This window comes from Xiphophorus couchianus, chromosome 22, assembly GCF_001444195.1.
Source record: "Xiphophorus couchianus chromosome 22, X_couchianus-1.0, whole genome shotgun sequence".
Taxonomy (NCBI): domain Eukaryota; kingdom Metazoa; phylum Chordata; class Actinopteri; order Cyprinodontiformes; family Poeciliidae; genus Xiphophorus; species Xiphophorus couchianus.
In genome coordinates this window covers 17,741,540-17,766,018 of record NC_040249.1, presented here as the reverse complement: position 1 = coordinate 17,766,018, position 24,479 = coordinate 17,741,540, and the positions used below count along the sequence as shown (strand labels likewise).

At 38.9% G+C, this 24,479-nt stretch overlaps 1 protein-coding gene across 3 annotated transcripts; it reads left to right on the top strand.

Annotated features, from left to right (window-relative positions):
* Positions 1-27: 27 nt before the first annotated feature.
* On the top strand, positions 28-24,146 carry heatr5b (HEAT repeat containing 5B). 3 transcript variants are annotated; one of them, XM_028007198.1, is made up of 36 exons: positions 28-99; positions 1,821-1,977; positions 2,063-2,274; positions 2,803-2,911; positions 3,005-3,154; positions 3,921-4,092; positions 4,165-4,322; positions 4,576-4,825; positions 6,795-6,950; positions 7,034-7,284; positions 7,366-7,477; positions 7,564-7,716; positions 8,404-8,503; positions 8,581-8,690; positions 8,778-8,941; positions 10,019-10,194; positions 10,326-10,431; positions 10,508-10,698; positions 11,423-11,582; positions 11,669-11,858; positions 13,300-13,469; positions 13,552-13,699; positions 14,134-14,313; positions 14,395-14,649; positions 15,984-16,165; positions 16,265-16,333; positions 16,443-16,622; positions 16,701-16,941; positions 17,419-17,655; positions 17,776-17,903; positions 18,653-18,797; positions 18,878-19,150; positions 19,226-19,450; positions 20,474-20,625; positions 21,199-21,412; positions 23,060-24,146. In XM_028007198.1, exons 2-36 carry the CDS (start codon positions 1,852-1,854, stop codon positions 23,365-23,367), a joined length of 6,153 nt encoding a protein of 2,050 aa, XP_027862999.1. In that variant the 5' UTR covers positions 28-99; positions 1,821-1,851; the 3' UTR covers positions 23,368-24,146. The 3 variants fall into 3 exon arrangements, with proteins under 3 accessions (XP_027862999.1, XP_027862997.1, XP_027862998.1); XM_028007196.1 differs by having other exon boundaries at positions 4,576-4,870; XM_028007197.1 differs by having other exon boundaries at positions 45-99; positions 1,824-1,977; positions 4,576-4,870.
* Positions 24,147-24,479: the final 333 nt, after the last annotated feature.

Below are 24,479 nucleotides of genomic sequence, written 5' to 3'. Positions count from 1 at the left end.
TCAGTTATGTTGGTTGTTTGCATAGTTTCCCACCGGAAGTACTTGTTTGCAACGCCGCTGATATTTTGTCGTCATTCATCCTGGATCATCGAAACACAGGTAGTATTTGTATTTTAGCGATATTTAGCTTACATTTTAGCATGCTGTTGTTGATGTCGTGTTTTATTGGATATCTGGGAGTTGTGATAGACTTCAGAAAACATCTTAAAGCCCCGGTTAACGCCGTGTTACCGGAGTTCAGCTTGTTCCTCATAGGAATCAGCTAGCTAGCTGAGGTTGCTACAAACAGCTAAAAACTGTCAGCGACTGTCAAAGCACAAAACAACCCAAAAAGTAATGTGTTACATGCTTCTAAGCTTTACTTTTATGAAGCACAGACGCCATGTAAATGAAGCTAAGTGTCCGAGAAATGATAGACATTTTGAGCTCATTTAACCGGTTTATTTATAGCCTGTTCAGATCAGTTTATATGACGCCAAATCAACGTAAATCTCAAGGTTTAACAAAACAAAAAATTTTGTTTAGGGCATACATGAGCAAATTTCATTCAATTCAATCCAATTCATTACAACATGATGCAGTCACATCAAGAATCACATGGAATAAAAAAATGTAGCTAGTTATAATGCAGTTCAAAGTCAGGAGATCATAAAACACCAATTTCTAAAAAGTCATCAAAGGAAGCCCAGTAGATTGCATTGAGTCACTTATTTCATAGAAATCCCTCATCCTAAGCATGCATGTGGCAACAGAGGAGAGAAACCACTCCCATTTAACAGGAACCCCCAGTAGAACCAGATTCAACCTGAGCTGTTGCAAGCAGCTAGATGTTGAAAGAGCCAGAAGCAGACATAGGAGAAAAACAGAGTAGCTCTGGGTCAGGAGTTCTCTTTATGGAAAAAGAAACACAGTAAGGCTGCAGTACATCAGCAAAACATACAATATGGACAAACGTTGAATGTTGCGATGATGATGTGACATTATACTGGAGTGTTGACATGGACCAGTATGAGAACTACCACAGCTTTATGATATTACTGTATTTACACCAACGTCTCTAACTAAAAAAGTGCAAAAATAATCTAATTGCTTTTGTTTAAAAAAAGAAAAGCTGCAACTATTCCTAAAACACTGACCCATTAATGCAGACCGGTTGGCAACTTGGTGCTAAAGGCATTTGCTAGGGGCACATTGACTGTTGTAAGAAGAAACAAATGACTTTCTGATTGCAAGACAACTACTCTACTCAATGTTCCACAGTCAACCCAGTTTTTACCATTATAATAATTTTATTTAGAACATTTCTGGTCATTTCAATGTAGTAATAAGGTAGAATCAACACTTTCTGCTGCTAAACAGACATGATGCTCAAATTTGACTAACTGTGGTTTAAAACCAGTTATCTTACAAAGAGAGTTGACTGGCTTCCCTGCAGCATGATGCTGCCACTACCATATTTTATTGTTCATTTTCACACTATGACCATCAATGTTTGTTTTTGAACTGGAAAAAAATGATTGTGTTGTAAAATATAGGAGCCCTCCTTTCACAGTAATAAGTGGGAGGAGAGCAGTGCTGCTTTACGCTTTCCTCCATAAAACAGGAGGAAACTCCAGTCACTCTGGGCTTTTCTCTGACATTTCATTGAGAGGACTTTAAACTCTTTCATCATTTTGGTGGTTTTGGAACATTAACTTGCTAAGATGCCTGTTTACCTTGGTATCTGCAATGCCTTTATATGCAAGACTTAACAGGGTAGCAATTAAATTACCAAATAGGCAGAAAATTGCCATTTTATCCTGACAATGTACACTTTCTAGCAGACGAGGGTGAACAGTGCTGATCCTCACCATGGAGCTGGCTCACAGTCTGCTGCTCAATGAGGATGCTCTGGCTCAGATCACTGAAGCAAAGAGACCAGTCTTCATCTTCGAATGGCTTCGATTCCTGGATAAAGTGCTTGTGGCAGCAAATAAGGTGATTTGTCATTGTTAGTGTTGCTTTTTTTAAGTAATTGCCTTTGCAGGCCTCCGGTGACTTTAATTATGTGCTTGAATGGCAGGTGGATGTGAAGGAGAAGCAGAAGAAGCTGGTGGAACAGTTAACAGGACTGATCAGCAGCGCCCCTGGACCACCAACTAGAAAACTGCTGGCTAAAAACCTTGCTACTCTCTACAGCATTGGCGATACCTTCACCGTGTTCCAGACTCTGGATAAATGCAATGAGATCATTAAAAGCAAGGATGACACACCTGCATACTTACCAACAAAACTGTAAGATACAGCATTTCGGAATATTTACAGTTTATTAATAGCTTCTTGACATTTACAAGGACCTCTTATTTTTTTCATTACTGCTTTCAAAATTCAAGCACATACAACTGACCCCTCTCAAAGGGTATTAGCAGTTAAGCCATGCATTAGTCTGCGGTATAATAATTTGTGTTTAAAAGGGAGGATTAAGTTAGAAGGAAGAGGTGTTATGTTTTTCTTTCTTGCATTAATGGAAAATTAATCCTACATTAGGATTTAATGGTGCAGTTTATTTTAATCCTGTGTTTTGTTTACATGATGTTTATTTTCCACATTTAGCCCAATATCTCCACAAATCTTAGTCTTTTGTATTGGGATTTTAAGTGATGGACATATACAAAGCAGTGCAGCTTGTAAAGTGGAAGAAAAATGTAACTAACCCTGATAAGAAAGTTTGTCTTTATCATATCTTTTTTTCTAATCATTCTGAGTTTTTGTAATGATTTTTGCTTGCGTATAGCAATGTTTTGGTTGGTATTTGTCTCACAGTGCTGCAGTGGCGTGTGTTGGAGCATTTTATGAAAAGATGGGCCGGATGTTGGGAAGCTCATTTCCAGACACCATTAATAATCTCCTGAAAGCTCTAAAGAGTGCAGAGGTAACTGAGATGTTTTGTTTTTGACATAACTTAGTTCTTTACTAGAGGGCCATTGTGTAATATCTGTATTATTTATTTTAATGAATTCTGTAGTCCCAAGGCAGAGGAGAGATCCTGCTCAGCCTGCAGAAGGTGCTGAGTGGACTGGGTGGAGCTGCAGCTTCATGTCACAGAGACATCTACAAGAATGCTCGCTCCCTGCTCACAGACAGATCCATGGCCGTCCGCTGTGCGGTAGCCAAGGTTAGTATCTGGAAAACACTTCAAAGAATGGATTAAAAAAACAATTAATAGCTGTATTCTAACTGAATAATTTAAAACCACAATTATATGAGAATTCATTCTAACATTAATCTAACATTTAAGTCCTCGCTACAAAAACTGCCTAATAGTGTGACTTGTTTAAAAGACCCAGTAATTTCTTGAAATCTTTCATATTAACTGTACATCCCATAAACCAACATCACTCTTAAACAGTCTATCATGTATGACATCTGGTCTCGTTTATCAACAAACTGCTAAATGCTAAATATAGAAATGAGAGTTATTGGGATCTTTCCTCTTGGCAGCTGTTAGACTATATAACCAGCAGCCAACAAACTATAAAATACCAAACCTAAGCTGTACTATTTCACTTGATGTGCAGTATTTGTGTACCTACACTTACTACACAAATGTAACATTTTTGCAGTAGCTTTCTTAGCCTTGATTCTTGTATAAAGCCATTTTTTTACACAGAAATAAAATGCATTGACTTAAAAAGCTGAATGAACATGCCTGTGTTTTCAGTTTTAAACACCTTTCTTAAGATTAAATAAGCAAACTTTGAGTCTTCTTCTCTCTGTAGCAACTTTCAAATTGAATAGTGGTGTAAGTCGTAAGGGCTCTTAAGTATGTTGGTGTCTTCACTGTTCATAATTAAAATCAGATTAAGGAGTTTCTGAATGGCTAGTCAAGCTGAAAACTTATTTATTTACACAATCTCACATCTTTCTTTTTGCCCGATCAGTGCCTGCTGGAGCTGCAGAATGAGGCGGTGTTCATGTGGACGACAGAACTGGAGAACGTGGCCACTTTGTGTTTTAAAGCCTTGGAAGGCTCCAACTATGGTGTTCGGGTGGCAGTGGCCAAACTGCTGGGAACCGTCATGGCAACGGCTCTCATGCCCAAACAAGCTGCAGGTACCTGAGCTGGGTCAACAGAACTCTCTATACAGACTCGTTGTTTCCAACCTGTTTTTTTGTGACTCCCAGTGATGCGTCAGAACGTGAAGCGGGCCACACTGGACGAGGTTCTAGAGCTGATGGCCACCGGATTCCTAAGGGGTGGATCTGGCTTCCTGAAGAGTGGAGGGGAGATGCTGAAGGGTGGGGCGTCGGTCAGCAGGGAGGTTCGAGTCGGGGTCACACAGGTAGGAGGGATTTTTTAGAGGGGAAAGAATTGAAGACCGTTCCAATAAATCCGTCCATTCATGCTCACTCATGGACGGACAAATGTTTCCAGTTAAAGCCTAACCACTGCAGAACTGTCTTCCATAGATTAATAATGAATGTTTGTATTTATGCTTTTGTAAATAGCTAAAGGGCTAGAAGAAAAAATTTACATGCAGATGTGAGAATCTGGTTTTTGTCCAACTTACCGGTCGTTCTCTTCTCTGTCCTCAGGCTTACGTTGTCTTTGTGACCACACTGGGTGGTCAGTGGCTGGAGCGCAATTTTGCCACATTTCTGTCCCACGTTCTGGACCTCGTGTCTCACCCGCGGGCCACCCAGACACACGTGGAAGCTGTGTACTCGCGGCGCTGTGTGTCTTTCATGCTGCGTGCCACCTTGGGGGGGTTACTGGGAGAAAAAGCTCAGATTGCCGCCGGCAAAGAAATCTGCCAAGCCATCAGCAAACAAATGAGGGCTGTGGGTAAGGAGGATGGGGGGGAAATATCACGGTTCAGAGCATTACAGAGTAAGTACTCATCCATTGTTATCATATTTAATTCTTTCTGCATTCACTTTCCAGAATCATTGCATGTTTTGCTTTTGGGTGGACAGAGTTTGTCCTACATGCCTCTCCTTTTTCTAGTTTGGCTTTCTGTCTTTTCTTCTCTAGGGTGGCCCTCTTCCTCCTTCTTTCCATCTCTTTTTAACCACAAGCAGCATCATAATGTCAATACTATCATCCATCAGCTACACAGCCCATCTACTATTCATTCTTCCATTATTTTATAGTCATCATGGCTTTTTGTCTGCCAGTTTATGCTCTGCTATTGCTTTATAATCCCCAAGGAGCAAATAACATCTTCCAACTGTAAACATCTGGCTTAGATCAGCAAAAAAACTGCATGTGCCTCCAAATTTACAGCAAGGCATAATTAGGTTTGCAAGTACACCACCAGATAGTTCCCATTCCGCCGTACACAGCATCACATCAGTGTCTTTTTAAATCACCATTATCTCATTCAAAAGGATGATTCTTACTCTGATTTGCTGTGCAACCTCTTATAGGACATCATGCTGTTGTTGATAACACAACTTAAAAAAATTTACTTCACTGTTAGTTTTTCTCCAGATGTTATTCTGGGCTCTTTGTTGTTCACTTTATACTTGCGGCTCAAGCTTTTCCAGTCAGTTTGATCTGTGAAACTCCTTAAAACAAAAAAAAAAAAATGTAAAAAATGTTTGTGGCTAATTGGAAATAAAACAATGAGATCTGAACCCTGGTGGATTTTTTCCACAGATCAAGAAGCGGCTTTAAATTTGGTCCTTGAGACTATTTTTAATCTTTGTGTAATTTCTCCTGACTGTTGTCTGTCTGGAGCTCAGATGATTTCTAGACATTTAAAATGACCAGTGTGCTTTTATTTGTATATTTGATGGTACAAGAGTTTTTATATATATTTCATATTTCTGTAACAGAAATCCTCAGAACTCCAAACTGTAACACAGTCAGGTTTATAATATTTGGACAATGACACCACAGTTGGTTTAATATACAAATAAAGCATGTTATAATAAAATAAAAAATAATTTAAAGATAACTGAATAATAATAATGACTAAATGATCAAACAATTGTAATATGACGTGGTTTTCTTGTGAGCATTCATAACCTGTTTAGAGATCATTAAACTTTCATCCAAGATAGTTACACCAATAAACAAAAACATTATTGCTAGTAAAAAAACCTTTCTCTATCTTTACTCTATATTGATAGAGTGTCTATAATACATCAGAATCTTAAGGTGTAGTTAATGTCACTATTAGAATAATAACAAATATTAACAGACCGAGATAATAAGCAATTTTATATGTCGACTTTCTTGAAAAGATAAAATTATAAATACTTCTGGTAGATTTAGATTTGTTATATTTACATTTGTTCATTCAAAGAAGTTTTTCAGATTTTTTTCTTTCCTCCTTTAAATCTGTATTTCCTACAACCTCTATTGTTTATATGATTATTTTAAATTAAGACCAACATTCTGATTTATTTGGCACTTTTCTTCAACTTGAATATTTTTTACGTTGCTTGAATGCATTTTAATCTTATTAACTTTAAATGCATCTGATGATAACAAGTGTCAGTGTCCAAATATTTCTGGGTTCAATGGTTCAACCACATGATTTAAGAGCCTAATTGATGAATGTGTGACAGCAGTGTGTAGTGGTCCATTAACACTTTTAAGGAGTTTTTTCCAGTTATGATATAATAATTATGATTATCTTTAATAAATCAAAAACTTTCAAATTGTTGTTGATTTTAAGCCACTACATCCATCAATGCTGCACACATTCTAAAGAAAATGATCTTTTTATGAATTTTTAACAGTTAAGAGTAAGCAACAAGCTTGAATTGCTTGTTTGTTTTTGTTTCCTGCTACGTTCTTTCAGAGGCGGTAGTGAACGACATCAGTGGGGAGAACAAGGCAGGGGCAGCGGACGTCTCTGCCAGTCAGCATGTTATGGTGTGCGCCCTGAAAGAGCTAGGCAGTTTAGTGCAGAGCTTGAGTGCCACGGCTTCTCCGCTCATCCAGGAGCCTTCGATTGGTAAGACGCATACATCAACATGAAATCCAACTTTTGTTCTGTAACTTCGGAGTGAGGATTTACGCTAAATATTTACATTCCAGGGCTTCTGGAAACTGTAACCTCGGTGCTGCTGCACCCGAGCATGGCAGCGCGCCTGGCGGCTGCGTGGTGTCTGCGCTGTGTGGCTGTGGCTCTGCCCTATCAGCTGTCTCCGCTGCTGGACCGCTGCGCTGAGAGAATCAACAACCTGAAGAGTTCTCCAGAGGCCGTGAGCGGCTACAGCTTCGCAATGGCCGCTCTACTGGGAGGTGTACACCAGTGTCCACTGGGTATTCCTCACTCCAAGGGCAAGGTGTGAAAAGTTTAATTTCTCTCACTTTTAACCGCCTCAAGTGTCTTTAAATACAAAGCTAAATTATTGCTCAATCTGTAGCTGGTGGTGAGCATAGCTGAGGACCTCCTGCGTACTGCGGCTCAGAACAGCCGGCTGTCCCTGCAGCGCACGCAGGCTGGATGGCTCCTGCTGGGGGCCCTCATGACTTTAGGTGAGTCTCATAAAAAAAGCTTTGAGCTGTTTGCCTGCAGTTTCTTCTCCCAACCACCTTTGATCTGTGTTTAAATACATTTACAGGTTCCTCACTCGTCCGCTACCACCTTCCCAAAATGCTGCTGCTGTGGAGGAACGTGTTTCCACGCTCCCAGAAGGAGCTGGAGGCTGAAAAGGCCAAAGGAGACTCCTTCACCTGGCAGGTCACTTTGGAGGGCCGGGCCGGAGCGCTGTGTGGTAAAAACCTCTCCTCTGTAGACTTTCAGCCTTCTCCATTAACTCAGCTTTCTTAGGGTTTATTCACACCAGCCATGTTTAGTCCACTTTAATCCTGCTCCAGTTCATTTGTGTGGAAAGTCTGGTTTGTTTGGGGAGATGTAAATGCGCAATCAAACTCTGATGTTGACCAAAAAGAAAACTCTGGTCCACCTAAGAACCTTTGTGTGATTAACCTTCTCAGTTTGGTAGAAGTGAACTCTAATGTTCAAATTCATATTTGGAAAACTGGAAGTAAACTGTAGCGCAGGGCATTCTGGGTAAATACAATGAAAGCAAACACAAGAGTCTATCGCTAGCAAGAGAAATGGCTTGTGGTGTTTTACTAGAGACAAAAGAGAAATCTTACAACTGCTAAAATATGACACCACCCATTTTTGTTTATATTTTGTGACGAAGGAAGTTGTGCTCATGTTGTCTTCTTAAGAAGTTTCCGTGTAGTTTCCGTCAGTGGTTGTTGGTGTAGTGCCACCACAGTTCACAGGTTTTCTAAAGGGTTTGGCTTGTTTGACCCAACGCAACATGAAGGCGAACCAGCTGAAAATGTAACAAATGTTGCAATTTTGGTCCCCTTTGAGATATAATCTACCAGAGTATTGGGTATTAAAACATCCTTATGTTTGACTTGTTTGTTTCTCTTTTCTGCAGCTATGCGCAGCTTTGTGGCGCACTGTCCCGAGCTTCTCACTGAAGATGTAATCCGTAGACTCATGACTCCCATTGAATGTGCAATGACCATGATGTCACAGTGAGTGTAAAATTTCTTCACCAGTTGAAGATGTTAAAGGCAGAGACACGTGATGACGATTATTTGTTGCTTTTCAGGGTCCCTGCCATCACTAAAGTCCATGGTGCTCACTTAAAAGCAAGTGCAGCAATGGTGAGACTCAGGTTGTATGACATCTTGGCCCTCCTGCCTCCTAAGACGTATGAAGGTAAAACTGCTGCTTTTAAATTATTCTGTGCAAATGTTGCAGATGTTTTTTTAAGGAACTGTTTTAAACATTGTAATCTTTTTGCAGGCAGCTTCAATGCTCTTCTGAGGGAACTGGTGGCAGAGTTCACTTTGACTGACAACTCTGCCAACACCACCACGTCACTGTTGCGCTCTTTGTGTCACTATGACGACAGTGTGCTCATGGGCTCCTGGCTGCAGGAAACTGACCACAAGTCCATCGAGGATCAAGTTAGTTCAGATTACCTCTGACATTCCTCCAAAATCCCTCATTTATTGACTTGGAAAAGTACGAATACACTTTTTCTAGGGCGGGGCGATATAGCTTAAAAATAAAATAGCTGATTTTTCATACCAAATTTGATTTCTGATTTTAATATATATATTTTTTCTTTTTGCAATTCTGAAAAAAAAGTTTACAAATAAAAAATATTTTCAAAAAAGTAGGTCTTGTGCATGCTGATTTTGCTCTGAACTATGAAAACCCAACAAGTGTTTTGGTGAAAAAAGAAATCCAGATTTTCTTAAAATTAAAAAACTAAAATTTGATTAATTGATAAAATTGATTTATCGCCCAGCCTTATCTTTTTACTTATCAACTTAAAGGGGTTTTATGTAAGTAGTGTTAATGTATTTGGAAACACATTTTTTTTTTTTTTTTTTACAAATAAAAATTTGAAACTTGTGACTTACTGATGCATTTATCATTTTTTAATCTGATGCCCCAAAATAAAATCCAGTGCAGTAACTTCCCTTTAAAAGTTACAAAATTAGCAAATATCATCTTTGTGCACCCATTTTATTTAATTGTGTTACTAATGTAGTTGTTCTGCAACAGCCTCAGAAATGTGTCAGAGAGTGTTAGTAAAGAAATGGCATCATGATTGGACAAACAAAACCAGAATTGAGCTTTTTGGCCTACATGCCAAAAAAATGGTGAGATGAGAAGCTAAACAAAGAGCAAGCTTGAAAAACTTTGTCTAAGTCAAAGTCCAGAGGAAAATATGGATAAAAATTATGTTTAAAGACACTCACATTCCAGAGAAGAATTTAACCATTTTACAATAAAAAATAACAAAAACGTGAGCCTTCAGGTGTGCCAACCTGCTAGAGGAAAAACTCCTAGGACTTAAAAGAGGAAGAACGTTGTTCGTCAAAGTCAGAAGGACTAAAAACAGACATGCCTGTCACACTTTTCAGATTTTATTTGTATAAATTTTGAAAACCAAAATGAGTTTCTTTGCACTATAGAATATTGAGCCTGTAGTGTTTTTTTTTTAACGCTATTATAACTCTGTTTGTCTGTAGCTGCAGCCCAACAGCGCCTCTGGCAGCGGCGCTCTGGAGCATGACCCCTCGTCTATCTACCTGCGTGTTCCCGTTGGTGAGGCCATTCCTGGGCCTCTGCCTCTGGGCGTGTCTGTCATTGACGCTTCCGTTGCTCTGTTTGGCGTGGTTTTCCCTCACGTCTCCTTCAAACACAGGTGAGTAGTAAAGCTGTCATATTATACATTTGTAAATTGGTTAAAATAGGAAAACTGTAGGGAGGGCTCTTGGTGTTGACTCTCTTACTATTTAACTTTTTCTTGTTGATGTTTTTATTGGTTTAATTCAGGCTGCAGATGCTAGACCACTTTGCAGAGTGCATAAAGCAGGCCAAAGGAGTTCGACAGCAGGCGGTTCAGCTGAACATCTTCACTGCAGTGCTTAGTGCTCTCAAGGTAAGGAAACAGCCCGTATGTCCTCTTAAAACCATTGACCATTGACACTGTCGTTAAAATCTGGTACTGATTGAAGGGTTTGGCTGAGAACAAGAGCACTTTGGGCCCAGAGGAGGTGCGCAAGTCAGCTCTGGCCCTGGTGATGGGAGCTTTGGACAATCCTAATCCCATTTTGCGTTGTGCTGCTGGAGAGGCTTTGGGCAGGATGGCTCAGGTGGTAGGAGAGGCCACATTCATCGCCAGAATGGCACAGACCAGCTTTGACAAGTAAGAATATTGTGGAATTTTAAAATATTAAATAGGTATGCAAGAATTTAATCAACTAATGATTAATTGTTAATTAATGGTTGAAAAGATTAAAATTTGCTCAAACTGATTAACTAATAACGTCTGCTTAAACCTTCTGTCAGTGTTGTAGTGTAGTACCACTGGTCATCCTTAAGTAGAGCCAGTTGATATGGAAACAAAGATGGTGGGTCCATACCAGAACAGGAAAGAGAAACAATCCAAACATAGTACGGTTTGGGATGCAAAATGCATTTTATGTGGTTCTGTTATACATATATACTTGACAAGCTCCTTAAGTTTTACCTTAATGGCGCTCAGTTGAGCATAGCATGAAGAATGGCAGAAGAATGTCAACCTCTCATTCAAAAATTACTGATGTGTTACAAAGGAGAGTTTGTGATGACAGAAAAGCAGAGGGATAACAGAGAAAAGTTGTAATATGATGGAAAGAAACATGTTGAAGGTTGATCTTGAGTTAATGCACTTCATGCAGCAAAGCTTTTACGTTCCTTCAAGAGCAACCAGACAGTATGAACATATCACATATTTTCTATTTTTATTTTTCTACCTGAGATGTTCCTGTTTTTACAATGTAATTTTTTTAGATTAACTATATTTACTTATGATTAACTCGTTAATCAATAACTTGGCTAGAAATCAGTTGATGAGAAAAAATCATTTTGTCTTTTCATTGTGACTGAAGGCTGAAGTCGGCTCGTGATGTGGTGTCAAGAACGGGCCATTCATTGGCTCTTGGCTGTCTTCATCGATACGTCGGAGGGATCGGCTCTGGGCAGCACTTGAAGACCAGTGTCAGCATCCTGTTGGCTCTTGCTCAGGATGGATCTTCCCATGAAGTTCAGGTATTACACAGGAGGAGAGGATTTTAAAATCAGTGTATAAAATGTTTGTTTTCAAAAATTTGGTTTGTTTCTTCTTCTTTCATCAGACCTGGTCTCTGCACTCTCTGGCTCTTATCGTGGATTCTAGCGGGCCAATGTATCGAGGTTACGTGGAGCCCACGCTCTCCTTGGTGCTCACGCTGCTCCTTACGGTGCCGCCTTCTCACACAGAGGTCCACCAGTGTTTGGGTCGCTGCTTGGGAGCTCTGATCACCACTGTTGGACCAGAATTACAAGGTAAGTCTGGTTAATTACGCCATATTTCCTGTGTTAGAACAGTTTTCTTTTACACTGCCAAAACACAACATCTTGCCAAGTATTTTTGGCCTAGTTTCTAGTGCAAATATCTTAGTCTACTTGAAATAAAACAAAACTAACTTACAAGTAACTTTTTAGCAAGATATAAGAGCTTGTTTTAAGTAATTAATTCCTTAATGTTGGTGAAAAAGTACTTGTTCCACTGGCAGTTTATTTCTCTTAAAACAACACATTTTCCTCTTGTTATAAGTGAAATAATCTGCCAGTGGAACAAGAGATTTTTCCCATAAGTTATAATATGGGAAAATGTGATAGCTTTAGATTATTTTACTTACAACTAGTACTTTTTCATCAATATCAAGATGTAGGAACAAGCTCCAACATCTTGCTGAAAAGTTAGTTATGTTTTATTTCAAGTGTACGAAGAAACAAAACCAAAATACTTGGTAAGTTTTTGGGGTTTTGCAGTGTATATTTTGGTCAAAAGCTATATTTTGCCAGCAGGTGGCAGTAACAAAAAATTTAAACCTATGTAGGCTAGTATTCTAAACTCACCTTTTAAAAATAAATATCTTTTAATGGGTGTTTTTACTCTCTTCTCTTTTATCTCCTTTATCTGGATAAACAATATTGTTAGATCAAGGACTGATGTGGAGAGAGTTTCTAAGGTCTGCTGCATGGCAAAGAAAAGCTGATCCACTGCAGAGTAGATAAAGATTTGAGTCTGCTATGTTAAGCCATGGTTTTAATTAAAAGTGTGCCAGTTATCATAAAAAATAAACACTTTAACATCAATAAATGTGACTGATTTAAGAGTTTGTAGAATGATTATGGCGCAATTTGCCCCTTTCTCCTCTTTGTACCCTCCTATTATGCCCCTGTGTTTCCAATTCTTCCCCTTAGTGCCTTTAAATCCATACCCATGTGCTTTTGCCATTGTATATTAGTTAATTGTATCTTATATTGTTCTGTGTAGTTTCATTTTTTCATTAGTTATAGTCAGAAATAGTCATAAAAATGATCAAACTATATATAATTTAATTGCATAAACTTCTCTTAAAAACTATATGAAATATAACAGACTATTACCTCTGATTAATCCAGAAAAACTCAATGTGATTCTCTTTTGGTTGTTATTTATTTGAGTCATAAAAATGTTTCTTTCCAACATTAGTAAATGTGCAGAACACACATTTTTTTAACTCTTAGTTAATAAAAGAGGTTCACAACGCCCCCGGTGGGATCAAACTGACCCACTCAGGTGTTCATCAACATAAAAAATGAACTAATCCAGGGAACTTTGATTGAACTAAGATATAAAGATTTTTATTAGTCCTTCTGCCATCATCTCCAGTTGTCTGCGTCATTTGATTGTTAAAAACAGCTTCCTTCTGGTTTTCTAATTAATTTGTTTCTCCAGGAAATGGAGCAACTATTTCCACCATCCGCTCGTCCTGCCTGGTCGGTTGTGCCATCATGCAGGATCACTCTGACTCCCTGGTACAGGCAGCTGCCATCTCTTGTTTGCAGCAGCTGCACATGTTTGCTCCTCGACACGTGAACCTGTCCAGCCTGGTGCCCTGCCTCTGTGTAAGATGCACGTTTCACTCCGCAAAAGAGTATTTAGCTGATTTAATTTGGGATTTCTAACTCTGCTCTGGGATTCCTGCAGGTGCACTTGTGCAGTTCTCACTTATTATTGCGTCGTGCTGCCGTAGCATGCCTTAGACAGCTCGCACAGCGGGAGGCCGCAGAGGTGTGCGAGTACGCCATGAGTCTGGCAAAGAAAGCAGGAGATGGCAAGGACAATGCAACCATCAGTGAGTTGGATAAGGCCAATCTAATGGAAAAACACAAAATCTTACCATGTACTTTTGCTATAGTTTCTAGTGCAAATATCTTACTACATTTGAAATAAGACACAACTAAGTTACAAGTGACTTTTCAGTAGGATGTAGGAGCTCATTTTAAATCAATATTTCCTTATTATTGATGATAACATATTAGTTCCACTGGCAGACTATTACACTTATAAGTAGTTCTTTTTCATCAATATTGAGTTAAACAAGGTTTTTTCTTGCTGAAAAGCTATTTGAAAGTTAGTTTTGTCTTATTTCTGGTGCACTAAGATATTTGCACTAGAGAGTAAACCAGAAATACTTGGTAGGATTTTGTGTTTTTGCAATATTCTGTTTGGTAATATTGGCTCACTGAGATGCTAACTCTTATGGTGTTATCCTGGTGTGTGGTTCAGATCTAAATATAACTGAAACCGGGTTGGAAGGCGTTCTGTTTGGCATGCTGGATCGAGAGACGGACAGGAAGTTGTGTTCTGACATCCATGACACACTGGGGCACATGCTGTCATCTCTCGCTGTGGAGAAGCTTTCTCACTGGCTCAAACTCTGCAAAGACGTCCTCGCGGCAACAACGGGCAAGTTCTCAGATTAATAAGAAAACCTAATGTGTGTCTTTAAAATCATTGTGTCATAAAAACGCCCTTCTCCTCTTTCAGACGTGGGGGGAGCCGTGGCATTTGAGGTGGAAAAGGATGAGGAGGACTCTGAGAAAAAAGACGAGATGGACGACGACACCATGTTCACAGGCCTGGGTGACGATGACAAGTCCAAGCCCTCTGTGGCGCCTCGCTGGGTGACGCGGGTGTTTGCTGCCGACTGCTTGTGCCGCATCATCCTGCTATGTGAGAATGCAGACAAGGCACACTTCGACCTGGCAACTGCTCGCTCTGCTCAAGCAAAGAACCCCAAAGGTACCATTCTACCACCCTGCTGATTTATGCTACGAGTTTTTTGTTGTTGTTTTGCCTGAATATCTACAGTAAAAGGTCTTGCCTCTGGGGAGATCTAGGTTGTGGAAAATAGTTTGTCCATGTTTGTTGTGAGTAAAGACTGAACATGGCAGGAGATGAATAAGCAGAACTGGGAGAGTTTTTCCACTGTAATAGATGGAGGAGCCTGTATTTATGTTATCTACTCTAAAACAAGCAAGATACATAGATAATGGATGGATAAAGACTTGGAAAAGTTATTCATACCCTGTATTTTCCTCATGTTTTGCTTTGTTACAGTCACTAATGTCTTTGTATTTTGGTGAGACAGATCAAACCAAAGGGATGCATAATCCCTAGAAGAAAAATGATGTATAATTTTAAAACAATCTAAAAAATATGGCATGCATTTCTATGGAAATACTTTGTAGAATCGTCTTTCCTTACTACTACAGCTGTGAGACTTTTGGTTGATGTCTCACCTTCTGGCACCCTAAAGACTATAGTCTTTAGGGTGCCTATAGTCTTTAGGGTGAAAGCACAGATATGACAAGAGTCAGGACATACCAGCTGTAATACTAAATTTTTCTAAAGCACATGAACGCAGAAATAAAGGTAGATAGATTCCTGCTCTCTTCTGGCATCACAAGAACCCAGAGGACATCTGCTGCCTCAGAGGCACTCAGATAATTAATTTAAGTAATTTATTTTTTTTTAGATTGTTACCTACATGTGCCAGGAAAGTCTGCTCTACAAAAAGGATATCTCAGGATGGTTTCCCTTCTGCCTGATTGATTTGATTAAATCAAGACTGCATCTGGCTGTTTCATGTGCAGAATACAAATGTACACCATTCTTAGATTTTTCTTTGTAAACCAGCTACTATTTTCCTTCCAGCTAATAACGAGTGGGTTGCTCTAATAACACATTAAAATTTGTAGTTTAAATTTGAGAATATGTGTAAAATTTAACATTTTTGCAAGCTACTGTAATTGTATGAAAAAGGCACCTCTGTTAGAGCAAATATTATTTTTTTGTCTTAAAATCAATATTTGGTGTTTTTTAGTCCTGAGTCCACACTCTAAAATTTTGAAAGTGGATCTTTTCTTATGTGTTCAAAAGCAGAAGATCAAAACACTGGTTATAAAATCAGACACTGAGTTGTCAGTGAAGAAAATTAAAACTAATAACATGTCATGATATTTATTTTTCTTTGTTGAAAGTGACAGCTCACTTCCCCCTGCATTGATCATTTATGAATTGGTTTTTATTATTCACAAAAGTTGTTGTTCCTTCCTGCATCTCTGTCCATTCAGGAGATCTGTTGGTGCTCCATCTGTCTGACCTGATCCGTATGGCCTTTATGGCAGCCACCGACCACAGCAACCAGCTGAGGATGGCTGGTCTGCAGGCCCTGGAAGACATAATTAAAAAGTTTGCGTCCGTACCAGAGCCTGAGTTTCCAGGTCATGTTATTTTGGAGCAGTACCAGGCCAATGTGAGTTAGAAATGTATCCAGAAGTTCTCAGTTAGTAAAGTTAGAGAAAAAAGGGAAATGACAAAAACGTGACTTTGTATGCAAATTATGTGCACTTAGGTTGGCGCTGCCCTGAGACCTGCTTTTTCTCCTGATACACCATCTGATATAACAGCAAAGGCATGCCAGGTAAGACACAATATTTATTTTTTGTATTCATTTTTAATACTTTGCGCTGTAAACACGCCCTAACAGGGAGACTTTTAGAGATCTATTTGACCCCAGTGTTTGTCTACAGGTATGCAGTACGTGGATTGGTAGTGGTGTAGTCAGCGACCTCAATGACCTGCGGCGAGTCCACAATCTGCTGGTCTCCTCGCTGGACAAGGTGCAGTCTGGGAAGAGCTCCTCCAGTCAGCTGTACAGTGAGAGTGCCACCACCATGGAAAAGCTGGCCGTGCTAAAGGCTTGGGCCGAGGTGAGCTTCAAAATGACAGAATGTCTCTTTTTTCCACAGAATTCAATCTGATCGTGCTCGCTGCTTTGTTTTGGTCAGGTGTACGTAATGGCAATGAAAATCAAGAAGGAGGCAGAGGCTAAACCTGCCAAGCCGGTTAGAAGGGGAGATGAGGATGAAGACGAGGATGACCTGGGTGCAGATGTGCTTCCTCCAGACAGCCTCATTACCTTAGTGCAGCCGGAGCTGCCTTCACTGAGCCGACTCTGGCTGGCCATGCTGCGAGACTACGCGCTGCTCACTCTGCCTGCTGAGTTCTCAAGTCAGCTCCCACCTGATGGTACACAACTGATTATTTACCACAAAAATTAATCTGAAATGTTCAAAGTTATACTTCAACTGGTGAGATTTTGTTTAGTTAGCTAATAATTAGGTTTTATTGTTCCATTTAAACTTGTGTTTATTTAATTTTAAGATTTTTCAAACCAGATTTCTACTATTTCTATGCGAAGAACCTTGAAATATTGTCAACTTTGCATTTTTGATTTAATTTTTTTGTTCTTATGTTTTTGTTAATTTGATTAGGACCGACTTATATTTAGTGTTACAAATTAACCATCACTTTTTAACCAAGTCCACAGCTAGGCTTGTCAATGTAAAATATTTCTCTACAAAAGAGAAACCTCCATTTAGGTACAAAAGATTAAAGAAGACATATTACTGTCACAGCTGGACAAAGTGCACTAACTGTGTTGGTTTTGTGATAAATTTAGTTGTCCAAACAAATAATGTCCATTGGATGTGTGTATCTTCATAGGCGGAGCGTTTTATACCCCAGAGACAATAGATACAGCGAGACTCCACTACCGCAGCTCTTGGGCCCCTGTGCTGCATGCTGTGGCCCTCTGGTTGAACAGCAATGGGTTTGAAGTTAATGATAATCAAGAGGATCTCTCATCAACTCCTTCCAAAGTTCCCAATGCTCTTCAGGGAAGCTCTTCCTCAGGAAAGATGCTGGAGGACTTGGTTAAAGACAGAATGCATCTTATGCTGGGTAAGAAGTCACTTCCAGCCGTATTCTTCTGTTTTTCACATTCAGCTTGAAGATGTTAGGAAAAAATAGTGAACAGAACTATGAACTGTTAGTGGAAAATGTCCATGTTCTGTCACTCAGGTGTCAGCATAGAGTTCCTGTGCTTCCCGCGGCCCGAGGAGCCCATCGAACACGTGATGTCCTGCTTGCAGGCTCTGTTTACTCTGCTAGAAACTCCTTGTGCTAAGACACATATGGCAGAGGACCAGGTACGGAAAAATTATATATATTAATGTGTTGAAATAAAATCAGAGGCGTTGCATATAGTCTATTTAGCTAAGGCATAATATTTTTTATTTGACTAAAATTTTATTATTTATTTTTTCTTTTTAAATTCAAAAGAACATTTTTGGAGTAGCTATATAAATACATATATGAGACCACAAACTTCTCTGTATTTTGCAGAGATTTTAAATAGACCAAAATTGAGTAGTGCTTAATTGTGAGGTGGAAGGAAAATGGGGAAATTGACTGTAAAGTTTTTAGAAATAAAAATCTGAAAAAATGTGGCATGCATTTATGTCAACAAACCCATCTGAGAAAACACACTTAAAAACCACCTTTCACTGCACCTCCAGCTGCAAGTATTTTGGGGTTTGTACAAGTATAGGGTAGAGTCTGTCCTTGTTTGCAGCATAACTTGAATGGGGAGAATATGTCGTCATCAATCAAAATCAACTGTAATGGCCAAGTTTGTGGAAAATGGCAACGACTTTTGACTTGTGCCACGTCTTCTTAGTATACAGATGGGCCTTGAGTTTGACATATGCTCCAGATCCTCCAGCTTTACTGTTGTTGGCCTGGATTCTATTTTTGGGTATCACTGGCTGTATACAAATTTATGGTTTTAGTAGCTCTTTATGAAGCTCAGTGGAAAGAGTAAGTCAGATGAAGTAATTTTCTTTTTTTGCATTTCACACGGCATTTCTGATTAACCGTTCCCTCACCTCTAATGCAGCTGCTGGCAGTGGAGCTCCTGAATGTGCTGCACAGACTGCTGCTGACGCGGGATCCTCCTGCAGTCCAGCTTCAGGTCACAGCGGTGGTGCAAGAGACCATCAGAGCTGCAGTGGACCACCTACAACAGCAAAGGGCCAACAGAGGTCAGGAGTACTGTGCTAGAGCCAAGCCAAATATTTCTGGGATTTAATTTTTGTAACTGATTTTTTAAATTTTTGGTCAGGCAAAGAAGATGAAGGTGAAAAAGATTCTCTGACCGGCTTAGGAGAAGGCGGGGACACGGGAGAGCTCGTACCTGGCAAGTCTCTGGTTTATGCAGCCATGGAGCTGCTTGTGTTCATCCTGGTGCGCCACATACCGCAGCTTAATTCCCGAGTGAAGGAGTCACCTAGCCATGCCCCTCTGAGGCCTCAGAGGCTACCAGACGAAAGCGCACGGCTGGTGGCAAACACGATCTCCATCCTGGCCGAGTTGCCTTCGCTGTGCTCTCCTACTGGTGAGACCTGAAGACAACAGGCACAAATGCATCCAGGAAGTTCATTCTAACTTATTGGTATTTTTGCCTTGACAGGAGCAACAACCATTCTTCCTACAGTGCTTTTCCTAATCACTGGGGTCCTAAAGGAAACTGCAATTAAAGCTGCTGACAACTCTGTGCCTGTACCTGTATCAGCCGCTCTGCAGGGCATTAAGACCATCATCACCTCACCATTGGCCCGGGAGGAGAGCATTCAGACTCAGTGGACCACCCTGGTCAGGAGCAGCCTGGCGTCTGTGCTTGAATACTCTCATCCAGGTAAAGCAAACACCTAAATGTACTAGGGATGCAAGTTATTGATTGAGTTAATCTAAAGTTGATTGATCTTATCTAACAGTCAACTTGATTAGATCAAGTTGATTTGATTGATCTTATCAATCAAATAACAATTTGCTCATAAGGAGTCATGTACTTAAAAACCTAATTTTCTCTTGTATCAAGAGTGCTGACTGTCTTTCTACGACATAAAAGGCTAAATTTTTCATAATAAACTGAATTTTCAAAAAACGTTTACATTTTAGCATTATTTTGTGCCAGCTATATTAAATGTATACTATTATAAAATTATGGTTTTCATGCATGATTAAACTTAAACATATTTATTAAACATAACAAAACAGGAACATATTAGGTTGCTTAATAGAAACATAAAAGATGAGAAGAACAAATATGTGAAACACTTACAGAGAGCTATTCATACAGAAGTACCCTCTGTGGTTTCTCTTGAAGGAATGTCAAAACTTCACTCCATGAATTGCAGCTTAACTCACAACAACCCTCAAAATCAACCTTGCTTATTGGGATCATGTTACAATTTTTCTCTGTTATGCTCTCCATTTCTAGCACCTCATTCATTTTTAAATGAGAAGTTGGCACTGCTCTGTTTGACTGCTATTTAGGTGATAACTTAAGGAGTTTGTCGAGTATCTATTTCAAAACAGAACCACATAAAGTACAATTTGCTTTCCACACCTGACTGGATCATTTCTTTTTTCTGTTCTGGAATGGCCCCGCCATCTTTATTTCTGCATTAACTGGCTAAGGGATGACCAGCAGCTTCCTCTGCTGTATGGCGGCCAAACTACAACCCTAACAGGTCTAAGCAGATGTTATTAGTTGGTTGGCTGGAGCTAATTTTAATCCAATAAACCATTAATCGACAATTAATTCTAAGTTGATTAATTGTTTGCATGTAAATTTTAAAATGTAAGTTGTCTGACCATGAGACAACATGAACTCTAATTATTGTGAAAATTTTACCTTGTGGTTTTATCTTTATAGATGAGTCCAGACCTGACATGGATGAAGTCAGTATGTTGACAGCAATAACTCTCTTCCTGCTGTCAGCCAGTAGTGAGCTGGTGGGAGTCATCGTCCTGCAGAAAGGCTGCATGGACCGCTTCCGAAATGCCCTCAACTCTAGTGATCCCTGGGTAAGCAACGAAATGCACATAAACTATGTCTTGCATTTTGTCACAGTACAAACACAAATTCGAGCTTTTAAGGGAGTTATAAATAAAAATAAAATCTAGAAAGTATGGAGGAGAATGTATTGAGTATGTATTGAAAGTGCATTTTGAGATCTTCAAATCTTGGAACATTGTTTTATTACCTAACCTTGTTTTAAACTTTTCCATAACTTCATTCCTGACATGTTTTCTATGCTCAATGGAACTTATCAGGCTGATGGTTTGCATGTTCTTAACAGCTGTATTTAGATTAAATTACACACAGGTGGACTCTATTTACTTGTTACTTGACTTCTGAGGAAATTTAGTTGCACTTTATTAGATTAAACGACTAAAAGGGAATAAATGAAAAAATATATATCACACTTTTTGGATTTTTATTTGTAAAAAAAAAATCATGTTCCTTCTATTCTCCAATTGTCTGTCATGTAAAATTACAATAAAACACATGAATTGTGTCTCTATTGTAGCAAAACGTGAATTTTCAGAAAAAATCGTATTAGTTATTGGTGAAAAAATTAACTCTGGTTGCCACAGGTTCAGGCCCGGTGTTACCAGCTGCTTCTGTCAGTGTTTCAACACTCCAACCGAGCTTTGTCCACTCCTTACATCCACGCCTTAGCTCCACTCATGGTGGAGAAGCTAAAGGCGGTGGAACGCAGTCGGCCGGGAACTGCTGCTGAGCTGCAGGCTGTGCAGGAGGGAATCAGGGTCCTAGAGAATCTGGTCAGCATGGGCGAAGAGAAGAACAGTAAGTATAATTTTACTTAATGAACTTCTCAAGTACCCTATGTAGCATGTACATATTTTTTTATGAAATCATTTAGCCTAAGCTACAGTATGTCTGCTAACGAACTAAGTCCTGTTCTTCTGACTGTGTGCTCTAGAGCATTAACGCATTAGATGCATTAGATTAAATTTAGAATCAAAGCACCGGTTCACTGTCAGTTTTATTATTGATTTTGATATAACATTCATCATACTGTACATTCAGTTCTCAAAGTTATTTATCTATTGTTATTATTATGAACATTTCATTTTCTTCCAGCAAATGAAATGGCTTTTTGGAGGTCTAACAATTCAAAAACTCACCAAATATTTTACAGTGCTCAGTCATGTGTAAAATTTACATAATTTACATTTTGCAAAAGTTGCAAGAGAAATATCTCAAAAGTGACACTTGACAACTTCGAAAACACTTTCCACATTTATCTTACAGAGCTATGAAATATGGTACACTTGTAGAACTTCCCAAGGCCCACAGAAAACATTTGTGCTTTTGTTGCTTTACAACAAATAGTGTATCTGGCATATTGAATAGAAATTGCAATTTTGACCGATTTTGATCCTGGTTTAGCTCTTTATAGACTCTGCATCTGATCAAATTCATCTTTGGATTTTGATCGATCAGCTTGATATTGGTGAGTTTGCTCATAAGGCACAAAGGATGTAAAGTTAAAAAAATCCTGACTTTTTGTGCATGTTAAAGGGGTTGTTGCCTGACCTCAAACTTACACTACACATCAAAAAATAAACATTTTTATTACTCCTAGAAGGAAAATCACAGAGGCACAAAACATGTTTTGATTGGTCCTTTGTATGTTCCTAACAAAACTCAATAGTCAAATGCTACATGATCTAAGCCCTGCCCCCTGACAGCCTGAAATTTGATATATAAATGTAATGTTTCAAGACCTGCAATAAGTGTTTTGGAGTCATAGGCCAAACTCCACAGGAAGTCGGCCATTTTGGTCCAAAGCTGCCATTTTGTGCCTTTTACATGGAAATTTGAACAAACGCCTCCTACAGCTTTTGATTTACAGACTTCAGAATAGGCCGTTACAATCTTTAGATGTTGGAGATCAAACGTTATTCATTAAAGACAAAGTTGTTGTAACTTCCACACACAAGCTGGGAGCTGTACCAGATTTTCTGTCTCATCACAGACCGGCACTGAACACATTCATATGGTAATTTACTGACATCACTTCAGCCCCACACCCTGATAACAGGAAGTGTCCTCCTTTTACATTCAGACTTACATTTCAATTTGTTACTGATGACAATGAGCAAATTGATGTTGAATCATACCCTGAACAGTGAGTGTGTGAAATTTTAAACAATAAGAAGACAAGACACCATGTGCCCATATCTGCCATCAGAGCATATCATGACACATGGTAAGAGGAAGTGAGAAAAAATCTGAACACCTGAAAAATTTAAAAATTTGCAAACCAAAATAATTATCAATGAACACAGAATACATACTTGGGCCAATGTGATAGTCTAGGTTTGTGTACTTTGCACCATATTAAATGGGTTTTCTCAAAGTCTGAATTCTAAATCATCTGTGCTTATTGTCGTTAATGTTTGATGCATGTGTCTGCTTGTTTAACAGGAGTGCAGCTGTTGGCTCTTCTTGTTCCTACTCTCATCTCTTACCTTTTGGATGAGAATGCGATCTCCTCCGCACCTCAAGTCTCTAAAAACCTGCACGATTTTGCCCTTCAAAACTTAATGCGAATTGGGCCTCTGTATCCAGCTGCCTTCAAGACCGTAATCGGTGCAGCACCTGAGCTTAAAATGCGTCTTGAGTCTGCTATTCGAGCTAACCAGGCGAGCAGCAAAGCCAAAGCAGCAGCAAGGCAAGCTCAGCCAACTGTGCAGGCTGCGCCGACTATTAAACTCAAGACGAGCTTCTTCTGAACACATCAATGTACTCTACCCTCTCAAAAGAGTTTATGCTGTCTGTCTTTGTATTTTCCCTGATGACAATGTACTACTTACCGTATCTGCTATTCATTACAGTTTGTTAAATGTATTTATTTATTCTTCATCTCAGCTTTGTATTAAAGTATCCTTAGTCTAAATGGTAATTTGTAAATGGCATCAAAGAAACCTTTGAATGTTCACTTTAGAAAGCTTACTTTAACATCTCAAGTTTTATTTAATGAATGTATCACATCCAGACTTGACTTTTTCCCCTGTGATTAATATCATTTAAAGGCTTAGGTTCAGCCATGTTGTTTCTCTTTCGCGATTTTCTCCACCATTTGATAGTTATGTTTTCTCACAGATGTAATTTTATGTATTTGATAAATTTGTGCAGTATGTCACATTCAGGTCTGCTGATTTCCATCAGTTGTTTTAGCTTTTATTTTTTACTCTTAGTTGTGGAATCCAGAAAACGATAGAATAAAATGAGAATATATATATATGCAGTATATATATACTCTGTATATATATATCACTTTATTGAGCCAGATTTGAGATTTTGCAGAATTTCTTCAAATGCTGTATTTCTTTTGCTAATAATAGGTGTTGGGGATATTTTGACATTTAATGTTTTTGTTTCAGATTGCATTAACTGTTTTGCCCATGAATGAATTTTAACCCTCTTTATTATTTACTGCTAGTAATCATGTAAACATTAATTGCTTACTTTTATCATTTTTGGGAAGTTTGAATAAAGTTTCTTTCACTCATTTCTGTTTCTAAAATTTGATCGACTTCACATTATTATTATTATTAGTCCAGAAAATAATTAACTGAATTGTAAAGAAATATAATAAAAAAATATACTAGAGTAAGGGAGGAAGAATGAAGAGGCGTGGGATCCATGTTAGTTAAGGTGAAGCATGACGTTTCCACAGCAGGTGAGAAAGCCATGTCATCTGCTGATGTTGCTCCACTGTGTTTTATTAAGTCCAAAGTCAACACAGCCTTCTACCAAAAAAATTTAAGAGCATTTCATGCTTCCTTCTGCTAACAAGATATACAAAGAGGATGATTTACATAAAACAAACTGGGCTTTGTAA